This window comes from Pelophylax lessonae (assembly GCF_965119305.1).
Source record: "Pelophylax lessonae genome assembly, chromosome: 4".
NCBI classification, from domain to species: domain Eukaryota; kingdom Metazoa; phylum Chordata; class Amphibia; order Anura; family Ranidae; genus Pelophylax; species Pelophylax lessonae.
In genome coordinates, this window is record NC_138771.1 from 128,369,072 (window position 1) to 128,387,653 (window position 18,582).

An 18,582-nucleotide genomic window follows, 5' to 3' on the forward strand; every position below is an offset into this window, starting at 1 on the left:
AGCGGTTGGCCATAGAGATTAGCAGAGCAAAGATGGCCATTGCTCATCTCTATGACCTAGGAGGCAGGACGCGACGGCCTTCGACGGCCTTCTAGTTCACAACCGATGTAAACAAGGCCATTTTTCTTCTTCTTTTGGAAAGTAATAGATGTGGGCTTTTTTTTGTCTGATCTGATCATTTCCATTGTAGAGGAGTTCTTACTGATCCCAGATCTCTCCATAAAAAGGACTTGTCATGCCTTGTTATCACAAGGGATGTTTACATTTCTTGTGATTGCAATAAAAGTGGTTAAAAAAAAAAAAAAAAAATCCATCATTTAACCTACAGAACATGCCCACAACTTTGAAGATTTTTTTTTTTTGTGAAGCAAACAAATAGGACAAAATAATAGAAAAAGTCAATGTGCATAACCATTCACCCACCTAAAGTCAATACTTTGTAAAGCCACCTTTTGCGGAAATCACAGCTCCAAGTCACTTTGGATAAGTCTCTATGAGCTTGCCACATCTTGCCACTGGGATTTTTGCCCATTCCTCCTTGCAAAACTGCTCCAGCTCCTTCAAGTTGGATGGTTTGCGCTTGTGAACAGCAATCTTTAACTGACCACAGATTTTCTATTGGATTGAGGTCTGGGCTTTGACTGGGCCATTCCAACACATTTGTACTGCTGGAAGGTGAACCTCCGTCCTAGCCTCAAATCACGCACAGAGTGGTACAGGTTTTGCTTAAGTATATCCCTGTAATTAGCACCATCCATCTTTCCCTCAACTCTGACCAGTTTCCCAGTACCGGCTGCTGAAAAACATCCACACAGCGTGATGCTGCCACCACCATGTTTCACTGTGGGAATGGTGTTCTTTGGGTGATTTGGTGTTGGTTTGCGACAGACAGCGATTTCTTTGATGGCCGAAAAGTTAAATTTTAGTCTGTTCAGACCAGAGCACCTTCCTTCATACATTTTGGGAGTCTCCCACAAGCCTTTTCTCAAACTCAAAAACGTGCCATTTTGTTTTTTGCTGAAAGTAATGGCTTTCCTTCTGGCCACTCTGCCATAAAGCCCAACACTATGGAGTGTACGGCTTATTGTCCTCCTGTGTACAGATACTCCGGTCTCTGCTGTGAAACTCTGCAGCTCCTCCAGGGTTACCTTAGGTCTCTGTGCTGCCCCTGATTAATGCCCTCCTTGCCAGGGCCGTGAGTTTTGGTGGGCGGCCATCTTTTGCCATGTCCTTTCCATTTGGTTATGATAGATTTGATGGTACTCCTGGGGATCATCAAAGATTTGGATATTTTTTTTTATAACCTAACTCTGACTTGTACTGCTCAACAACATTGTCCCTTACTTATTTAGAGAGTTCCTTGGTCTTCATGGCAGTGTTTGGTTAGTGGTGCCTCTCGCTTAGGTGTTGCAGCCTTGGTGGCCTTTCAAGAAAGGTGTGTATATGTAATGACAGATCATGTGACAACTAGAATGCACACAGGTGAACATCATTTCACTAATTATGTGACTTCTGTAAGGAATTGGTTGCACCAGAGATTTTTATGGGCTTCATAACAAAGGGGGTGAATACATACCCACATGCATAAAATAATTTTATGTATATATTTTTATAATTTCACTTCAACTTAGACTATTGTGTTCTGATCCATGACATAAAATTCAGAATAACAAAACGTTAAAACTTAAGGCTGTAATGTAACAAAATAGGTAAAAGGTCAAGGGGGGTGAATTTACATGGCACTGCATGTAAACGGGCTTCACACCACACGTGAGGTATCTCCGCAAATGTTATAGTGAGAGCAATAATTCTAGCAATAGATCTCCTCTAACTCTAAACAGGTAACCTGTAAACATTTTTTTAAGGCTTTGCCTATGGAGATTTTTAGGTAACGTAGTTTGGTGCCATTTCAGGAGCGTGTGCAGTTTTAAAGAATGGCATGTTCAGTATCTATTCACTTGGCATAAAACCATCTTTCATATTTTACAAAAAATTGGGTTATATATTGTATTTTATTTAAAAATTCATTAAAGTGTATTTTTTTCAAAAATAAATTGCGTTTGAAAAACCGCTGCGCAAATTCTGTTTAATATGGGGAAAAAAATTAGCATTGACCATTTTATTTTCTAGGGCCTCTGTTAAAAAAAAAAAAAAAACGGAATTTTTGTAAAATCTTACCGTAAAATTCCTTTCTCTGAGTCCTCCGACAGTCGCCGCCCCTTCATAATCTTCACCAATGGGTAATTGACCTTTGCTCCGTAGGAGTAGCTAAGCAACAAGATTTGTTAATATCAAAGCTTTTAGCATATCACACCCCTAGGGGGCGGTCCCCTCAGTCAATACCTCCCTGCTTCCAGCATTCTCAACTCAGTTTTGGTAGCATAGCAGTAGAGTACATAAACAAACCCCAAAAGAGGGGCGGGGGCGGCGACTGTCGGAGGACTCCGAGAAAGGAATTTTACGGTAAGATTTTACAAAAATTCCGTTTTCTCTTACGTCCTCCGACAGTCGCCGCCCCTTCATAATCTTCACCAATGGGACGTCCCAGAGCAGTGTAGACATGAGGGGTGGGGAAAAAAACGCAGCCGCGCATAAAGCAACGCAGTACCCACATCAGAGAAAGGAACCTTACCAAAGTAAGAGAACCAACCTGGCAACAGGAAAAACGTGCTCAACAGGAGCAACAACCCAGGAAGAACAAGTAACCTAGGGGTAAAAACACCAACAGCCAAAGGCCCAAACAAGGGACCCTAAGGCACTGCCGCACTAAGAACTTTACGGCCAAAAGGAAGCATCTGCCGATGCCTGAACATCGACTTTGTAAAATTTGGAGAAGGTGTGAACGGACGACCAAGTCGCCGCCTTACACACCTGGGCCACAGAAGCCTGATGACGATAGGCCCAAGACGTACTCAGAGACCTGGTAGAGTGCGCCTTCACAGGGAAAGGAGGAACCTTCCCCCTCAAAGCATAGGCTTGCACAATTGTCTGTCTGATCCATTTGGCGATGGTAGCAGCCGACGCCGCCATGCCCTTCCGAGGTCCCTCTGGAAGGACGAATAGGGAATCCGACTTGCGAAAGGACTTAGTCGATGATAGGTAAACCCTGATCGCCTGAACAACATCCAAAGCATGCAAAGCCACCTCCTTCGGATGCTTAGGCTTCGCGCAAAGCGAAGAAAAGACAATGTACTCATTCAGGTGAAATTCCGAGATCCTCTTTGGAAGAAAGGAAGGGTTAGGTCGCAAGACCACCTTATCCAAGGCAATCACCAAGTAGGGAGAGCTGCAGGACAAAGCCGCCAGCTCTGACACCCTACGAGCCGAAGTTATAGCCACCAAAAAGGCAACCTTTTTGGACAACAGACAACGAAATCTCCCTGATCTTTTCAAAAGGAGCATGTTGCAACACGGACAGAACAAGGTTCAAGTCCCATGGAGGCAAAGGCTACCTCCTAGGAGGGGCCAAGTGTCGCACCCCCTGAACAAAAGTGCGAATCAACGAATTAGACGCCACAGGACGTTGAAAAAGAACGGCCAGCGCAGAAATCTGACCCTTAATCGTGGCCAGCGCCAAACGCTGGTCCACTCCAGTTTGGAGGAAAGCCAACACTCTCGACACCGAGTATGAGCGAGGGGAATACCCCCTGGACTCACACCAAGCGAAGTACGCTTTTTTTTTTCGGTAGTATATCTTACCGGAAGAAGCTTTTCTAGCCTTAATCAAAGTAGGGACGACCTCAGGGGAGAGACCCCTATCCCTCAGGACCTGGCTCTCAACAGCAATGCCGTCAAAGCCAGCGACTGTAAAGCAGGATGGAATATCGGTCCCTGCGACAGAAGGTCTTCCCGAAGCGGCAGACGCCACGGAGCGTCGACTGCCAGATTTACAAGGTCTGCGTACCAAGACCGGCGAGGCTAGTCCGGTGCCACCAGAATCACCGTATGCGGTTCCGAGGTTAACCTGCGAAGGAACCTGGACAACAGTTGAATCGGAGGGAAGGCATACATCAGACGATACTGATGCCAGGGCGCCACCAACGCGTCCGGGGCGTCCGCCCGCGGATCGCGCGTCCTTGCCACGAACCTTTCCACCTTGTTGTTCAGACGAGACGCGAACAGGTCCACATGCGGAAGACCCCACTTCGCGCACAACTTCTAGAAGACATCCGGGTGAAGGGACCACTCTCCCTGGTCCAGGGTCTGGCGACTCAGATAGTCCGCCTGCCAGTTCTCCACTCCCGGAATGTGCACAGCCGTTATCGCTGGGACGTGCGTCTCGGCCCAGGACAGAATGTCGTTTACTTCCCGAGCCGCACGGGCACTCCTGGTGCCCCCTTGATGGTCGACGTAGGCCACCGCGGTGGCATTGTTCGTCTGAACCCGAACCGGACGGCCCTGAAGCCGTTCCGACCAATGCAGAAGGCAAAGTTTTATCGCTCGCAATTCCAGAATGTTGATCGGAAGGAAGGATTCCTCCTCCGACCAAGTTCCCTGGGCGGACAGAACGCCCAGACCACCACCCCAGCCCGACAGGCTGGCATCCGTGGTGATCACCGTCCACGACAAAGGACGAAAGGACTTGCCCCGCCGGGGACTGGAGCCACCACCAAAAGACCCCTTCGGGTGTGGCGGCTCAACGAAATCCGCAGATCCAGAGATTGCGGACGCCGTCCCACCTGGCCAGGATCTCCGCCTGAAGACCCCGCGTGTGAAACTGGGCGAAGGAAATCGCCTCGAAAGCCGAGACCATCAATCCCAGACACCTCATACATGTCCGGAGGGACGAGCACTGAGTGTCCCTGAGGGACCTGACCTCATCCTGAAGCGTCCGGAGCTTGTCTTCCGGCAGGAAGACCTTCGCTTGAACAGAGTCCAGGATCATCCCCAGGTAGGGAAGACGAACCGACGGACACCAACATTGATTTTGGAAAATTTATCGTCCAACCGAACTCCTGCAGAGTCTGCATCGTGGTGGACAGGTCGTTCACCAGGCCCTGACTGGTCGCAAAAAAGATATGTGCTATGCAGCACCCCCCTCCTGCGCTCAGAACCTGGTCCTCAGGCTGCCTCAATCCCGGGAACTCGTGCTAATACTTGGCATCCATTATGGCTAGGCTTTGCTGCCCCTTACAACCAGGGCGGTCGACCAAACACTGTAATACAAAAACAAAGAAAGGGCGCACCAGCCTAGCGCATTATCCTCAGCGAGTTTATTAGATAAAAGTTAAAATCAGCTACTCACAAACATTCGTGAAATTCAGACACAATTCCATAAAGCCGCCTCATAGCAGAGGTCCAACGTCTTTACTGGAAGCAGAGGGCTGACGCGTTTCGAGGCCGTGCCTCTTCCTCAGAGCCTCACTGGTCGCAGACCGTAGCAAGATATCGTCCAGATACCCCATGACAGAGATGCCCTGGGCTCTCAATAAAGCCAGGACCGGCGCAAGCACCTTGGTGAAAACCCGCGGAGCCGAAGCGAGACCGAAGGGTAACGCCACGAATTGGTAATGATCCTCCGCAATGGCGAAACGAAGGTACCTCTGGTGACCCTCGAAAATGGGGATGTGAAGGTACGCATCCTTCAAGTCGATGGAGGCCATGAATTCCCTCGGAACCAGGGCAGCCACCTCGCAGGGATTCCATGCGGAACTTGCGAACCCGCACAAAGCGGTTCAGAGCTTTCAAGTCCAGAATCGGACGTACCTTGCCCTCCTTTCTGGGCACAGTGAACAGATTGGAGTAGAACCCCGGAAATCTGTCCCGATGAGGCACCGGAACTACCACTCCCTGGGCCCGCAGGTCCCGCACCGCCAGGTGCAGATCCTGCAAACGCTCCGGAGACAGCTGAAGATTTGAGGGGAAAAATCTGCCCGCCGGCCGAGAGAGAAACTCGATCTTGTATTCAGATCGAACGATTTCCTGAACCCACCTGTCCCGAATGCGGGCCAGCCAGGGTTGAAGAAAACCGAGCAAACGTCCCCCCCACCCCAGAACCGGGTGAGGGCGCCCCTTCAGGCCGAATTGGCATGGGCAGCGGATCCGGACTGGCCAGACTTCTGCTTACCTGCCCACGGCTTCTTCTGGGAGCCTTGGCCCTTGAAGGACTTGCCCTTGTATTGCGACCGAAAGGCACGAAAGGACCCCTTAGAGGGCCTAAACGAGGTATTCTTTTTGCCGCGAACCGACTTATTCTTGTGAGATTGGGGTAAGAGAGTGCTCTTACCCCCGGAAATTCCCTTAATCAGAGTATCCAAAGACTCGCCAAAAAGGCGAGATCCCGCGTAGGGAAGATTAGCTAGAGTCTTGCGAGAGGATTGGTCAACCGACCAACATTTCAGCCATATCAGGCGACGGTTCAACACCGCTACACTGGAGAGGCGTGCAGCCAAAGGGACCAAATCCAAGTCCGCATCGCACAAATACATGACACCCTGATGAATTTGATCAACCATAGCCAATGTTGTCTCTGTCGGAGCAGAGTCAGCCACCAGGGTGCGCCTCTGAGCACCTGCGTCCAATCCGCAATAGCTTGGGCTGCCATAACGGAAGCAAAAATAGGCTTCAGCATAGAACCAGCAACCGTATAAGCATGACGGGCCAGAGACTCCAGGAACACCGGGGTATCCTCAGCAGGAATCGCAGTAGATTTATTCAAAACCGCCACCGCGTGATCCACCTGAGGCGGCACACACCAACGCTCATCAGTGGGGGGTGTAAATGGATAACGCAGCTTGAACTTACTTGGCACAGTAAAGGGCTTCTTTAAATTGCGCCATTGCTCATCAACAGCGCGCTGAAATTCCGCAGGGCAGGGAAAAGCCTGCGCTGCTTTGCGTTTCCTTTGCGTCCCATAAGAGGACATCAAAGCAGGAGGACTTGGTTCATCCTGCAGACGCAGTGTTTCCTAGATAGAAGTAATCAACTCATCCATGAGTGCAAGCTCTTCAGGCGAGCCAGGGGGAGAAGTATCAACTCCTTCTACCTCAGCCTCCCCCTCAGACCCCACAAGGTCCAGAGATTAACGAGACCCTGAGAAGGGCACTCCAGCCATAGCAGCCCCATCGCCCTCTGAATCAGAGGAAATAGATAACCTGGGCCGTTTTGCGGATCGATCAGCCATTAGCATCTGCACCTGAGAAGCCAAGTTCGCTACAACAGCAGCCAGATCAGCCCCCTCGGGGGATGCAGCAGCCCCTTGGCCCCCCACCAGGGTGGGAGGAAACTGCAATCCTGAGAATCCATGCCCCAGTTTCAACTGAAATAAAGGACTGCCCCTTTAAGACCGCGGCGAGCGCAGCCCACCGCACACTACTGTATGTACCGACCCCCGCAGGGATAAGGAGCACTGAGCAAGGAAATACAGGATAAGGAAGGTAAAAACCTGGAGAGACCACACAGCTGCTGCCACCGATCGCTGTTCCAGTGAAAAAGGAAGTGATGCAATGACTGACCGCCCTATATAGCCTATGAAGGCTACACAAACATGGCCGCTCGGCTGAGGGAATGTAGGCAATAAGAAAATGGCGCCGACATGTGCCTGTATGAGCGATCGCTGCCAAAATGGCGGCGTTTGGCGCCAAAACACCGCGCTGTACCACACAGGGCTGGTCACCACAGTTTGCCGAAAAAAATGGCGGGCCGCACAGCATGTCTGAGCCCAGTCTGCCCCATACATCTCACACAGCAGAGCGGGAGAGCCCCCTCCCCCCCGCAGCCCACAGAAAGGCAGCTATCACAGGAATCTGACAGGGAGCTCAGCACTTACACAGACATGCGGGTCACACAGTCACAGACTGACACCCAAACAGACAGGTCCCCACATAGAAAAAACACTTACCATTCCGGATGGCGTGGGGAGCCCTCTCTAGTGACCAAACCGCTGTACTGAGGACAGGGAGTGTCGCAGCCAGGACACAGTGGACTGCGGTGCGAAACCGCAAATGGCGTCCGGTGAGGTAGCCACCTCACAGGCAGCATCCCTGCAGCGAACAGGGATGGGTCGTTCAATATGCCAGGGAAACCTGAGCTGAACGCTCGATGGCAGGCTGGGGAAAACCCTGGCTCTCAGCCCTGGGATCCAGGGTGGCCAGTCCGAGACCCAGCTCCGCATGATCATCTTAATCCGAAGAAAACGAACTAATGCTGAGAAAAAAACAGCTAAGTAAAAGAAAGAGAGAAATACTTGAAATAAAATCAAAAAGAGGATAGAAGGCTGAGACTGAAAGCCCCAGCACAGGAACAGCCAGCTACTCCTAAGCTAGGCAATTGAAAACCGAGTTGAGAATGCTGGAAGCAGGGAGGTATTGACTGAGGGGACCGCCCCCTAGGGGTGTGATATGCTAAAAACTTTGATATTAACAAATCTTGTTGCCTAGCTACTCCTACGGAGAAAAGGTCAATTACCCATTGGTGAAGATTATGAAGGGGCGGCGACTGTCGGAGGACGTAAGAGAAATACTGATTTTTACTTGGTAGAAAAAAAAAGAGTTTCAGGATAGGCCTTGTCCTAAAGTGGGTAAATTGGATGGATGTGTCTATTTCCTTATGTGATAGTCAAAGAATAAGTATATAGACCACTAAACACTCACCTGGTAGGTATGCAGGATTTCCAAGAAAGCCTTGTAAATGTCAGGTTGGCCTTGAAAACGATTCTTTATTTTGTTCACATAATTAATGGCATGATTGAATTCAACAGGCTGGTTGTTTTGCATTGTAGGTGTGGCTGCAGTTGCTGTGGGTGTGGCATGTGCCAATGGTCCTGGCGTATGTGGCTGTGCTGGTGGAGAACGGGGAGATGGGTACTGGATTGGTGTGCTCTGTTGGCTGGTTGGTGTATGTGCCTGAGAAGGCACAGGCTGAAAATAAAAAGATGGTTATTTATGGAGTAAGCCACAAGACTTATTAAAAAGAGAAAATGATTGCATGTAACCGAATATTTATATAGCAGGAGATTGAACATTGTGTTGTAATTTAAAATAGACATTCTGTAAAAGCTATACACGATCACACAAATATTGTGGGAATGACTGGATTGGGAATAAATGCATTAAGAAAACAAATGACAAAATGTTCAATCTCCACATTAAAGAACGAAGATTAAAAACCCACCACCGTGCTGGGAAAGGTTTACATGCACCCAGTAGTTACCAATTTCTCCAGTGTGCACTGAGACCTAAACCAGTGTCAGAACCTAAACCAGTGCTTAATTAAATCAACAGTAATCTCCCAAAAATCCCCATATGAATAAGAAATGGTGAACAGAATTATTAAATAGACCAATGTGCCTATAAAAATCAAGTGGCACTTAATATTTTTTCACCCACCTATCTTGCACCTTTTTCTTACCTTATTGATCTTTGCTGGGGCTGGTGAAGGGGCTGTCTGAGTGTTCAGTTGTGAAGGTGGAGGAACCTTAGAGACAGGGGATTGCAGCTCATGGGTTGGGATTTGATGGACCTGTCCAAGTGTTGTGACATTTACTAGGTCATTTGTTTGCACCTCAGTATTATATCCATTGGAAAGTGTGTTACAGGTTAACAAAACAAAAAATGCTTATTGGCTGTTATTAACTAAACCTAAAATGTACAGGTCCAATGCTAAAAACATACAAAGAGAATGACATCTCATTCTAGAAATTAAACAAGAATAACTGGTCTTGCCATTTGGTTTAAAAAAAAAAAGACATGTACTTTTCTGCTCATTTAATGTCAAATTTTACAGATGTCCATTACAAAGATTTTTTCCCCTTACCTTGTTGATCTTGGCTGGAGCTGGTGGTGGAGTTGGGTGAACTGGAGGAGGAGCTGCCTGAGTGGACGGTTGTGAAGGTGGGGGAACTGGTGGGACAGGAGGTTGCAACCCATGAGTGGTGATCTGATGGACCTGTCCAGGTGTAGTGACATTTACCAGGTCATTTGTTTGCACTTCAATTTTATATCCTGGTGGTAGAAAGGTGTTAAAACCCATGATGAGGTCAGGATGACCTTTGAAGAGCTGGGAAACCCGACTGATGACCCCTGGAGTGTCAATGCTACAATTAGAAGTAAAAAAAAAAAAAATTAGGGTTATGAGCTTAGTTTTTATGTTTGTACCATTTAACCAAGTTCAGTTTTTACATTTGTTAGGTATAAATAGGGATCCCCCATACTTTACTTTTTTTTTTTTTTAAATCAGAGAGTACGAGTACCGACACTTGTGCTCAAGTAAACTCAGTGTTGCAGAGCTGCTTAAACAATACGTAAAGGATAGTGTAATAAATAATCATATTGCAGCAATGTGCAAAAATATTAAATATACCGTACAAATTTTGCAAAATCACATATAAATAACTCAAATTCATACAACAAAATTCATATAAATTATAAAGTCCATTTAAAGGCCATCAAAGCGCATATAAGGTGCTCCTGTGCTTTCTATGTGTGTGAATGGGGATGATCCCCCTGTGGTTTTCCACTTACCACAATGCGGTTGGTAGGAAGCATACAATGATGGTTTGCAATATAATCTTCATACTCTTTAGCTTGGAATCCGTTATCAAGCAGCTTATGATTGCACAGACACTTTTTGAAACCTATTTATTCACTTCTCTATTTTGCATTTTTACCATAAGCGCAAGGTTTTATTGTTATACATACTTGTGCTCAAGTACTCGCCGATAACAATTATCGATTCCTTTGGCAGTGAAATTTAGCCCATACAAAATAAATGAGCTGAAGTTGTACTGCAAAGAATCGCATGCGATTTGAACAGGAATGCAGTGGAATTTGTGTCTGAATTGAATGTAGTTCCCAACACCACACCTGTGTGAACCCAGGCTGAAGTCTCTGGCAAGCCTGGGTTCACATAGGAGAGGTGGGGGGAAAAAAACACATGCAATTCGGACAGGAATCAAATGCAATTCTTTGCGGTGCAAATTGAGACCATTCAATTTGTATAGGCTCAAACTGCACCACAAAGTTTTAGGTAACAGAGCATTTGCACGCGTACTCGTGCAAATGCTTAGTATTGGTGCAACCCTAGTTATAAAACAAATCTCACCACCATGACAGCAAACATAATTCGGTGCATAAGCTGGCCATACACCTTACAATCCAATACAACTTCTGTAAAATTTAGGTAGGCCATAAATTAGATCTATTAACCTCCCTGGTGGTATGATTCTTTCGGATTTTAGGTGCTGAAAGCGGTACCATTATTTAGCATGTATTTCTTGAGAATGAGCAGCCAAAACAAACTATTTACATATATTTTTTTTTTTTTTTACTGTGCGTTCTTATTTATAACATCTCGGGTATGATAAAGTTTGAAACACAAAATCATAAATTTTAATATAATAAAAAACTATAAATAAGTTAAAGTATGTATGTATACACAGATGATAGATTGTATATTATATATACATACATATATACATACATACACACACACACATAATATATACAAGTACAGTAGAACTGCAGGAAAGGGCACTGGGGGGCAATGTAACGTGAATTTATTTTATTTTGAATGGTATCAGTGTGTTTGGTGTGTTTTACTATTTGAATTTGCCGCCGGTTCCACCCCCCTACGAACGTCACGTCGCAGGAGACGGAAGCCGGGGCACGGAGACGATCGGGAGGAAGATCCGCCGCCGCATACATCGCTGGATCTCGGTGACAAGGTAAGTAATCTCTTTTACAAGATCCAGCGATGCTTCTGGCGGTACCCCGAGTGTGGCTCGGGGTTACCGCTTTTGGCTCTGAAATGTAACCCCGAGCCACACTCGGGAATACCGCTAAGAAGGTTAATAATCAATTGGTCAATCTAAAATAGACTGACAATCGGATTGTAAGTTGAATGGCCAGCTTTAAATATAAATTGTAAGCTTTTATGGTGTATAAATGAGCCCAAAGACAGAACCACACTGTTCACAGAAGTACTAGACTGCAAGCACTCACCTTTGGGATTTGAACTCCTTCATAATGTCAAGGAAATCATTGTACACCTGGGGCTGGCTGCCAAACTGCAGTTTCACCTGATCGAGATAAGAAAGTGCATCCTCCACCTGAGAGCAAGAACAAAGACTGTATGAAAACTGACCAAAAACAAACAGTAAAAAACAGAACTGCAAGTAAACCGTGCAATATTCATAAGTGAGGTTGATTTGGTGGTCAAAAACCTGCTAAAAAAAAAAAAAAACCCACAACAAAATTTAATATGATATACAATGCACTAATATTGTCTGATCCTGGTTTTTCCATTGTGAAAAAGTAAACACAGGAAACAAAAATCACAAGCCAATTAAAAAAGAGCAAAGATCGTAGAAATCCTCTTACCTTCAGTCTCTGAAATTGTTGCCCCTGAGCAGGTGCAGCTGGAGGTGTTGAATGTGCATGACTCTGCACCCCAGGACCTCCATGGCCTGGCACAGGTGTGTTGTGATGGTGGGCTCCATGTACTGCTGCAAGAGCTGCTTGCCCATGGCTACCGGAGCTTTGAGGCACTGCTGACACCTGAGAGGAAAGAATAGATGCATGTTAACAGAGAAAGCAAAATTAAGTTTTGGCGTCTATAGAATAGAGGTGAATGTGACCTAGTAAAACAATTGAAGTGAAACTAAAACTGGCTCCTCTGATTCCTAGCCAGCACAGACATCTTGACCCTGACTCTCTCATTTTTTTGCCATCTTGGTTGGCCAATCTGGAATGATGCAACTTCCATGCATGCAGGAGTTCATTCATTTCGGTACAGAGGTATGGCAAGAATGTACACTGTGCTGCGCACAAACGACTGTGTACATTCTAAAAGCGATTTCAAACAGACAGGTACTGAATGCTTCATTGCAAAAGAAACCTAGAATACCTCTTCTACAATAAAGGAACCTGTCTGCTTGCAATTTTAGTTCTTACAGTTAAGTTCTGCTTTAAAACTCAAAAATGCAAAACAAAGCATTATTCAGATCTTACCACAGTAATAAAGGAAAATGCATATACCGTACTTCCATAATGGATAAAGAATATAAAAATTAACTAGCATAACTTGCAAACAATGGGGAAAAAATATGCGATAATAAAAACAAAGCCAAAAAGGAAAACTGGCTAACCTGGTATCCTGGTGTCACGGAATATTGGATGCCCGTTGTGGGCTGCATGCTATCAGACGGAGGTTCATAAGCCGGAGGAGCAGGAGCAAGTACACGGTGTTGGTGGGCAAATGGTTCAGTGATTCGGCGAGGCTGGGGTGGGTAGGCAGCTGCCTCTGGATCGTCCAGTCTGCGCTTCATCCTGAGAACATAGTCGGGCGCCAGCGATGTACCTAGGATTGGTTAGGAGAGTTATGCCTACTTTACAGAAAGTACGGACAGGCAACAAAACACTATAATACAAATGTGGAATTACTGTACAGAGCACATCTTTGTGTTACAAGGATCAACCCTCAAGAGTGAAAAAAAAAAAAAAAAAGTTTTGCCCAATAACTGGCTGCTTTACATATATTTCAAACAATACAACATTTAATGCTGCATTGCCTATGTTTTAGTGAGGAAATACAAAAAAAAAAAAAAACCCAAAAGTAAAATGCCAAAAAGCATACATAAGTATTCTCATTTCTCAATGCCATCTCCATGTAATACCGCCAACAAGCTTTAGCCCCCTTTTACACTAGCAGACCAAACTGGACACGTGGGTGTCAATGGACATGTGTCTGTTGACACTCACCAACATCAGATTCTGTCTGCTAAAAACAGATGGATGTGGATCCATTCCACATCCGTCTGGCGGATTGGGTCAGTTGGCAGTGGGTGTAAATAGAGAGGCAGTCCGTTTACAAGACTGCCCAGAGAAGAGCGGGCTGCATAAATAGAGCACACACAGACAAGCCATTCACCTGCCCAGAGGGAATCAGTAGACAGATTTCACGTAGAGCAGGCGGACTCCAATGGAGCCTTACGGTTTCTGAAACGCGCGTTGAAACATGTTACAAGTAAACAACTGGTTATTTCTTTTAAGTAGATGGCACTGACCAGACACCTCAAAATCTTTGGTTTTCCTGTTCCTGCTTATACAAATGTGTGCCCAGAGTCACTGTGGCACCTGCACAGGTTTCTCTATAGTCCCATCACGACACTAAGTCAGTTCATGTTGTTCTTCTTCCCATGACAAATACCCGCACACTAGTTTTGCTTTTTTTTTTTTTTTTTTTATTGCTCCATATACCACATCACCATTTTCTTTTTAAATTTAACCTCCTGGAAATTCACTGAAAGCATCCAAATTATGTCCATACACTATTCCATTGTTTACAGATATGCACTGATTAAAATATGAGGATCAAGTCACTTGTAAATTTTCCTAGAAATAGAGCTGCCTTATGGTGTGTTAGGGGGAGAGAACAGGGAGGCGCTGATGATCAAGCAAGGAATTGGAGCTGAACTGTGGAAGGGTCAGAAACGTGGGCCATTCGATTGAATAGGCTGCTATGACTGCGTTTCACGCAAGAAAATGTTCCCTGCACCATTTTTAAAAACGCTGCCAGAGGGAAAAAAATTGCATGGTGCTTTTGCACCAAGCAAATCCCTGCAACCGAAAATGCGCTGCAGTTTTCGGTGCGTGGGGAAGCCCCATGCATCTGCAAAGGAACAGCATGGGCTGGCTGCAGGCGTAAGCAGGAACCAGAGAAATTTACCCGCTATCCTACACACGCAAGCACCCACAAAGTGTGAACCTAGCATTAAAGTAATTGTAAAAGAACACGGTTTTTAAAATAAACTAGTTATACTTACCTGCTCTATGCAATGGTTTTAAACAGTGCAGCACCTTTCCTTTTGTTCTGGGATCACCAGACAGCGCTCCTACCCTCTTACAAGTGTCCCCATAAGCATGCCGCTTGCATTGAGGGCACTCATGCTCGATCCCAAGCAGGGCTCTGTGTGTCCATCGACAGTGTTGTCACCCTCCCCATCAGCTCCATAACACAGGGGGAGGTTTCCTGTAGTCATACATTTCCAGTTTGCATTACTGCACAGGACTGCATTGATGTCTGCCAAATTCATCAGGTATTTTTATTTTTTTTTTTGAACAGGGAGAACAATCCTTGTTCAGCGATACATTCAACCAGTTCAGGACCACCTCTTGAAGCCTTACTGCTACAGTGCATCCCCACTGTGCTGAATCACACACATACACTGAACAAAATGATAAAAATGCAACACTTTTGTTTTTGCCCCCACTTTTAATGAGCTGAACTCAAAGATCTAAGACTTTTTCTATGTACACAAAAGGCCTATTTCTCTTAAATATTGTTCAGAAATCTGTGTAAGTGAGCATTTGCACTTTGCAGAGATAATCCATCCACCTCACAGGTGTGACATATCAAGATGCTGATTAGACAGCATGATTATTGCACAGGTGTGCCTTAGGCCTCTTTCACACGGGCGCACCGCCCGACGGAGTCCGTTCTGCTCAGCGAGGGAATCGATCAGCCGATCCCCGCTTAGCAGGTGGATGACAGCTGCATCTCCGCTCTGTGTGCAGAGACGGAGGTGTCAGATCCCTGCTCTCCTCTATGGGGAGATCGGATGAGAACGGACCGCCTGTCCTTTCCCATCCGATCCTGCAGACGGATGGAAAATAGGGTTTCCATTTGTCCTGATTTCACGGACAGGATCGGAGAGCAGCGGGTGTCAGCAGACATGTCTCTGCCGACATCCGCTGCCCCATAGGGCTGTATGGAGCATCCGGTCCACCTGAAAAACTGACAGGCGGATTGCATCGCCCGTGTGAAAGGGGCTTTAGGCTGGCCACAATAAAATGTGCAGTTTTACTGTACATGTTAGGTGACTAAAATATAATGGGTTTAGTTTAAAGCAAAGTTCCACTTATTTTTGGGTTTATTAAAAGTCAGCAACTACAAAAAGTGTAGCTTCTGACTTAACACACACTCACCTGTCCCACGGTCTGGCGTTGCGGCCGCTGAAGCCTCACTTCTCTCCCTCTGCCCTCCACGGTGCCAGCATTGCAAATGTGGGCACCTGGCTGTGACAACTTGCGGTTTTATAGGCAGGTGCGCACTACTCCTGCAAGAGCCGTCCAGCACCCCCCCCCCCCCCCCATTGGTTGGGCAATCTTCTGGGACCTGTAACGTGTCCCAGAGGATTGCAAGGAGGGAGGGGGGGGAGAGGTTGTGTCAAAACTAGGTACCTGTCCCCCCCCCCCCCCCAAAAATGACATTTCAAATGTGATGTGGCATATTTGGGGGGGGGGGGGGGAGTGCTTACAGTGGAACACTTGTAACCTTGATGCCACTGCGATATCCATGATCTTCTGATGTTCTACGATACAAGCGCTTGTCATTCTTCTATTTTGTAAGTGTATACAATTTTATTGGGAAGTTTTTACACTATGTGGAGTTACTCTTTATTTTGAGTTACTATGGAGATGGTCCAGAGATGATTCTGTTGTTGACCCTATTGAATGTCCATTCATTTTGACCCCATCTGCCCTTCTACATACTGGAGGAGTGGAGGCAGTTACCACTGGTTGTAGGCGGTCACCGCTGGCTGTTTATGCTTGTGTTGGCCCATTAGGCGTATGCCCATTTGAGCCCACTACATCCGGTAAGCCCCCCTCTATCACTGATGTTGGTTAATACACAATTGGGTGGTCTCCATAGATGAAATGTGAAGACTGTGGAAATCTGTTGAGCACTTTTCCTGCAGAGTTTTATCATGAGTGACTTTGGACAATTCTTTATATATATATACACACACCCACCAATATTTTGCACATGTTTTTTGGTTTATTTGCCCCCTCTTGGGACAGGTGTACTCGCCTTTATTGGTTAGCACATTATATATGGTTATCTTTAGTTCTATACTATTTTATAGTAACAAGATTTATTTATAGTTCCTATGCATTTATTTTTCACTTGTTGACATGAGATGAAGTATATTTTCAATTTCAATTTTATTCTCATCTCATTTTCAAGTATGAGGTATTGCACCCACACAAGGCTGAGATTGTTTCAGGATTCTTTTTACCTGTCCTTCATTTATTAATTATAGCTCTGCACATTTTTTACCCCTTTTATTTTTTACCGACTGTCTTCCTTGGTGTCAACAGCTGTATGACATTTATGAAAGTTGGCGCAGTATTCCCTTTCCACCAATTGTAAAAATCTAACATTATTTATGGTATTAAGGTCTGAACATGCACTACAGACACAGATTTAGCCAGTGTGATATAGGACGTCTTTATAAATGAAACACAATTTCATAAACTAAACAAAAATATAGCATTTGGACAAACAGAAAGGCAACTTTAAAATGACAAAAAAAAAAAAAAATGTAAAATCTATTGGCTGTAAAGCCATTGCACAGATTACCTAAATATATTAAGAAAATTAATTATTAAGAACAAAAATTAGGAAAAGCCCTTTTTTCTCAGCAGCTTAGTGGAAGCCCCCTACGTTTTGTTATGTGGTAGTACAATACATGTTTAACCCCTTAGCACAGACGGAACGCAAATATACGTACCGGGGTGATGCCTGCAGCTAGAGGCATCATGCCTGTACAGTTGTTTATAGCCAAAGGTTTATTGTAATGACAACCGATGTGGCTGAGTAGCCGCTTGGTTGTCATTACAAGGAGCGGGAGGGGATTTTTTTTTTTAAAAAAGGTGCAAAAAAAAAAAAAAAAGTAAAAGCGCCCTATCCCTCCGTGCTCACGCGCGGAAGCATACGCAAGTCGCGTCCGCATATGAAAACGGTGTTCAAACCACACATGTGAGGTATCGCCGTGACCGTCCGAGCGAGACCAATAATTCTAGCACAAGACCTCCTATGTAACTCTAAACTGGTAACCATTAAAAAAAGGTTTAAAGTGCCGCCTAAGTACCGACAGTTGTCACCATTCCACAAGTGTGCTCAATTTTAAAGCATGACATGTTAGGTATTTACTCGGTGTAACATGTTTCACATTATACAAAAGAAATTTGGCTAACTTTAAGGTTGTTTTTTTTTTTTTTAACTCATGAAAGTTTATTTCTTCCCAAAAAATTGCATTTGAAAGACCGCTGCGCAAATACCATGCGACATAAAATATTGCAACAATCGCCATTTTATTCTCTAGGGTTCTCTAATGTTTGGGGGGTTCTAAGTAATTTTCTAGCAAACAATAATGATTTTAACTTGTAAGCACCAAATGTCAGAAAAAGGCTTAGGCGCGAAGGAGTTAAACTTTAATTTGCTTTTATTAGAAAAAGAAATGGCCAGCAGAGGGCGCCAAAGAGATGTGTGGAACTGCATAGGAAAGGGAAAGGATTAGAGGGAGCCTGCGTCTCTCAGCCAATATAACTTTCCGTTAGGGTTAGGATGCTGGGGCTTTAACAGAGGTGAAGCTCCAAGGAAAGTGGGTAAACATTCCTCCCTCACATTTTCATTCCATTTTCATACGTTCATCTTCCTCAACTCTCAGGAACATGCACTAGTCACCCCCATATTTAAAAAGTCTTCCTTGGACCCCACCAATCTTAACCTGCGCCCTCTCTGCTTGCTCCCCTCAAAAACACCTTGATTGCCTGGTCAACAACCGACAGCAAAAACCAA

The 18,582-nt window shown here is 45.5% G+C and overlaps 1 protein-coding gene across 4 annotated transcripts in view; it reads right to left on the reverse strand.

The window, feature by feature from the left end:
- The window catches only part of SIN3A (SIN3 transcription regulator family member A), a 123,710-nt gene that overhangs the window by 82,423 nt on the left and 22,705 nt on the right, over positions 1 to 18,582 (reverse strand). For 3 of the 4 annotated variants that reach the window (XM_082253074.1, XM_082253072.1, XM_082253075.1), the window contains exons 2-7: positions 13,085 to 13,296; positions 12,318 to 12,494; positions 11,940 to 12,046; positions 9,754 to 10,033; positions 9,349 to 9,459; positions 8,592 to 8,858 (exon numbers count right to left, since the gene is read on the reverse strand). In XM_082253074.1, coding sequence (XP_082109200.1) covers positions 8,592 to 8,858; positions 9,349 to 9,459; positions 9,754 to 10,033; positions 11,940 to 12,046; positions 12,318 to 12,494; positions 13,085 to 13,264 — 1,122 coding nt within the window. In that variant the 5' untranslated portion in view covers positions 13,265 to 13,296. The remainder of the gene's footprint in view (positions 1 to 8,591; positions 8,859 to 9,348; positions 9,460 to 9,753; positions 10,034 to 11,939; positions 12,047 to 12,317; positions 12,495 to 13,084; positions 13,297 to 18,582) is intronic. The other variant, XM_082253073.1, reaches the window with a different exon arrangement.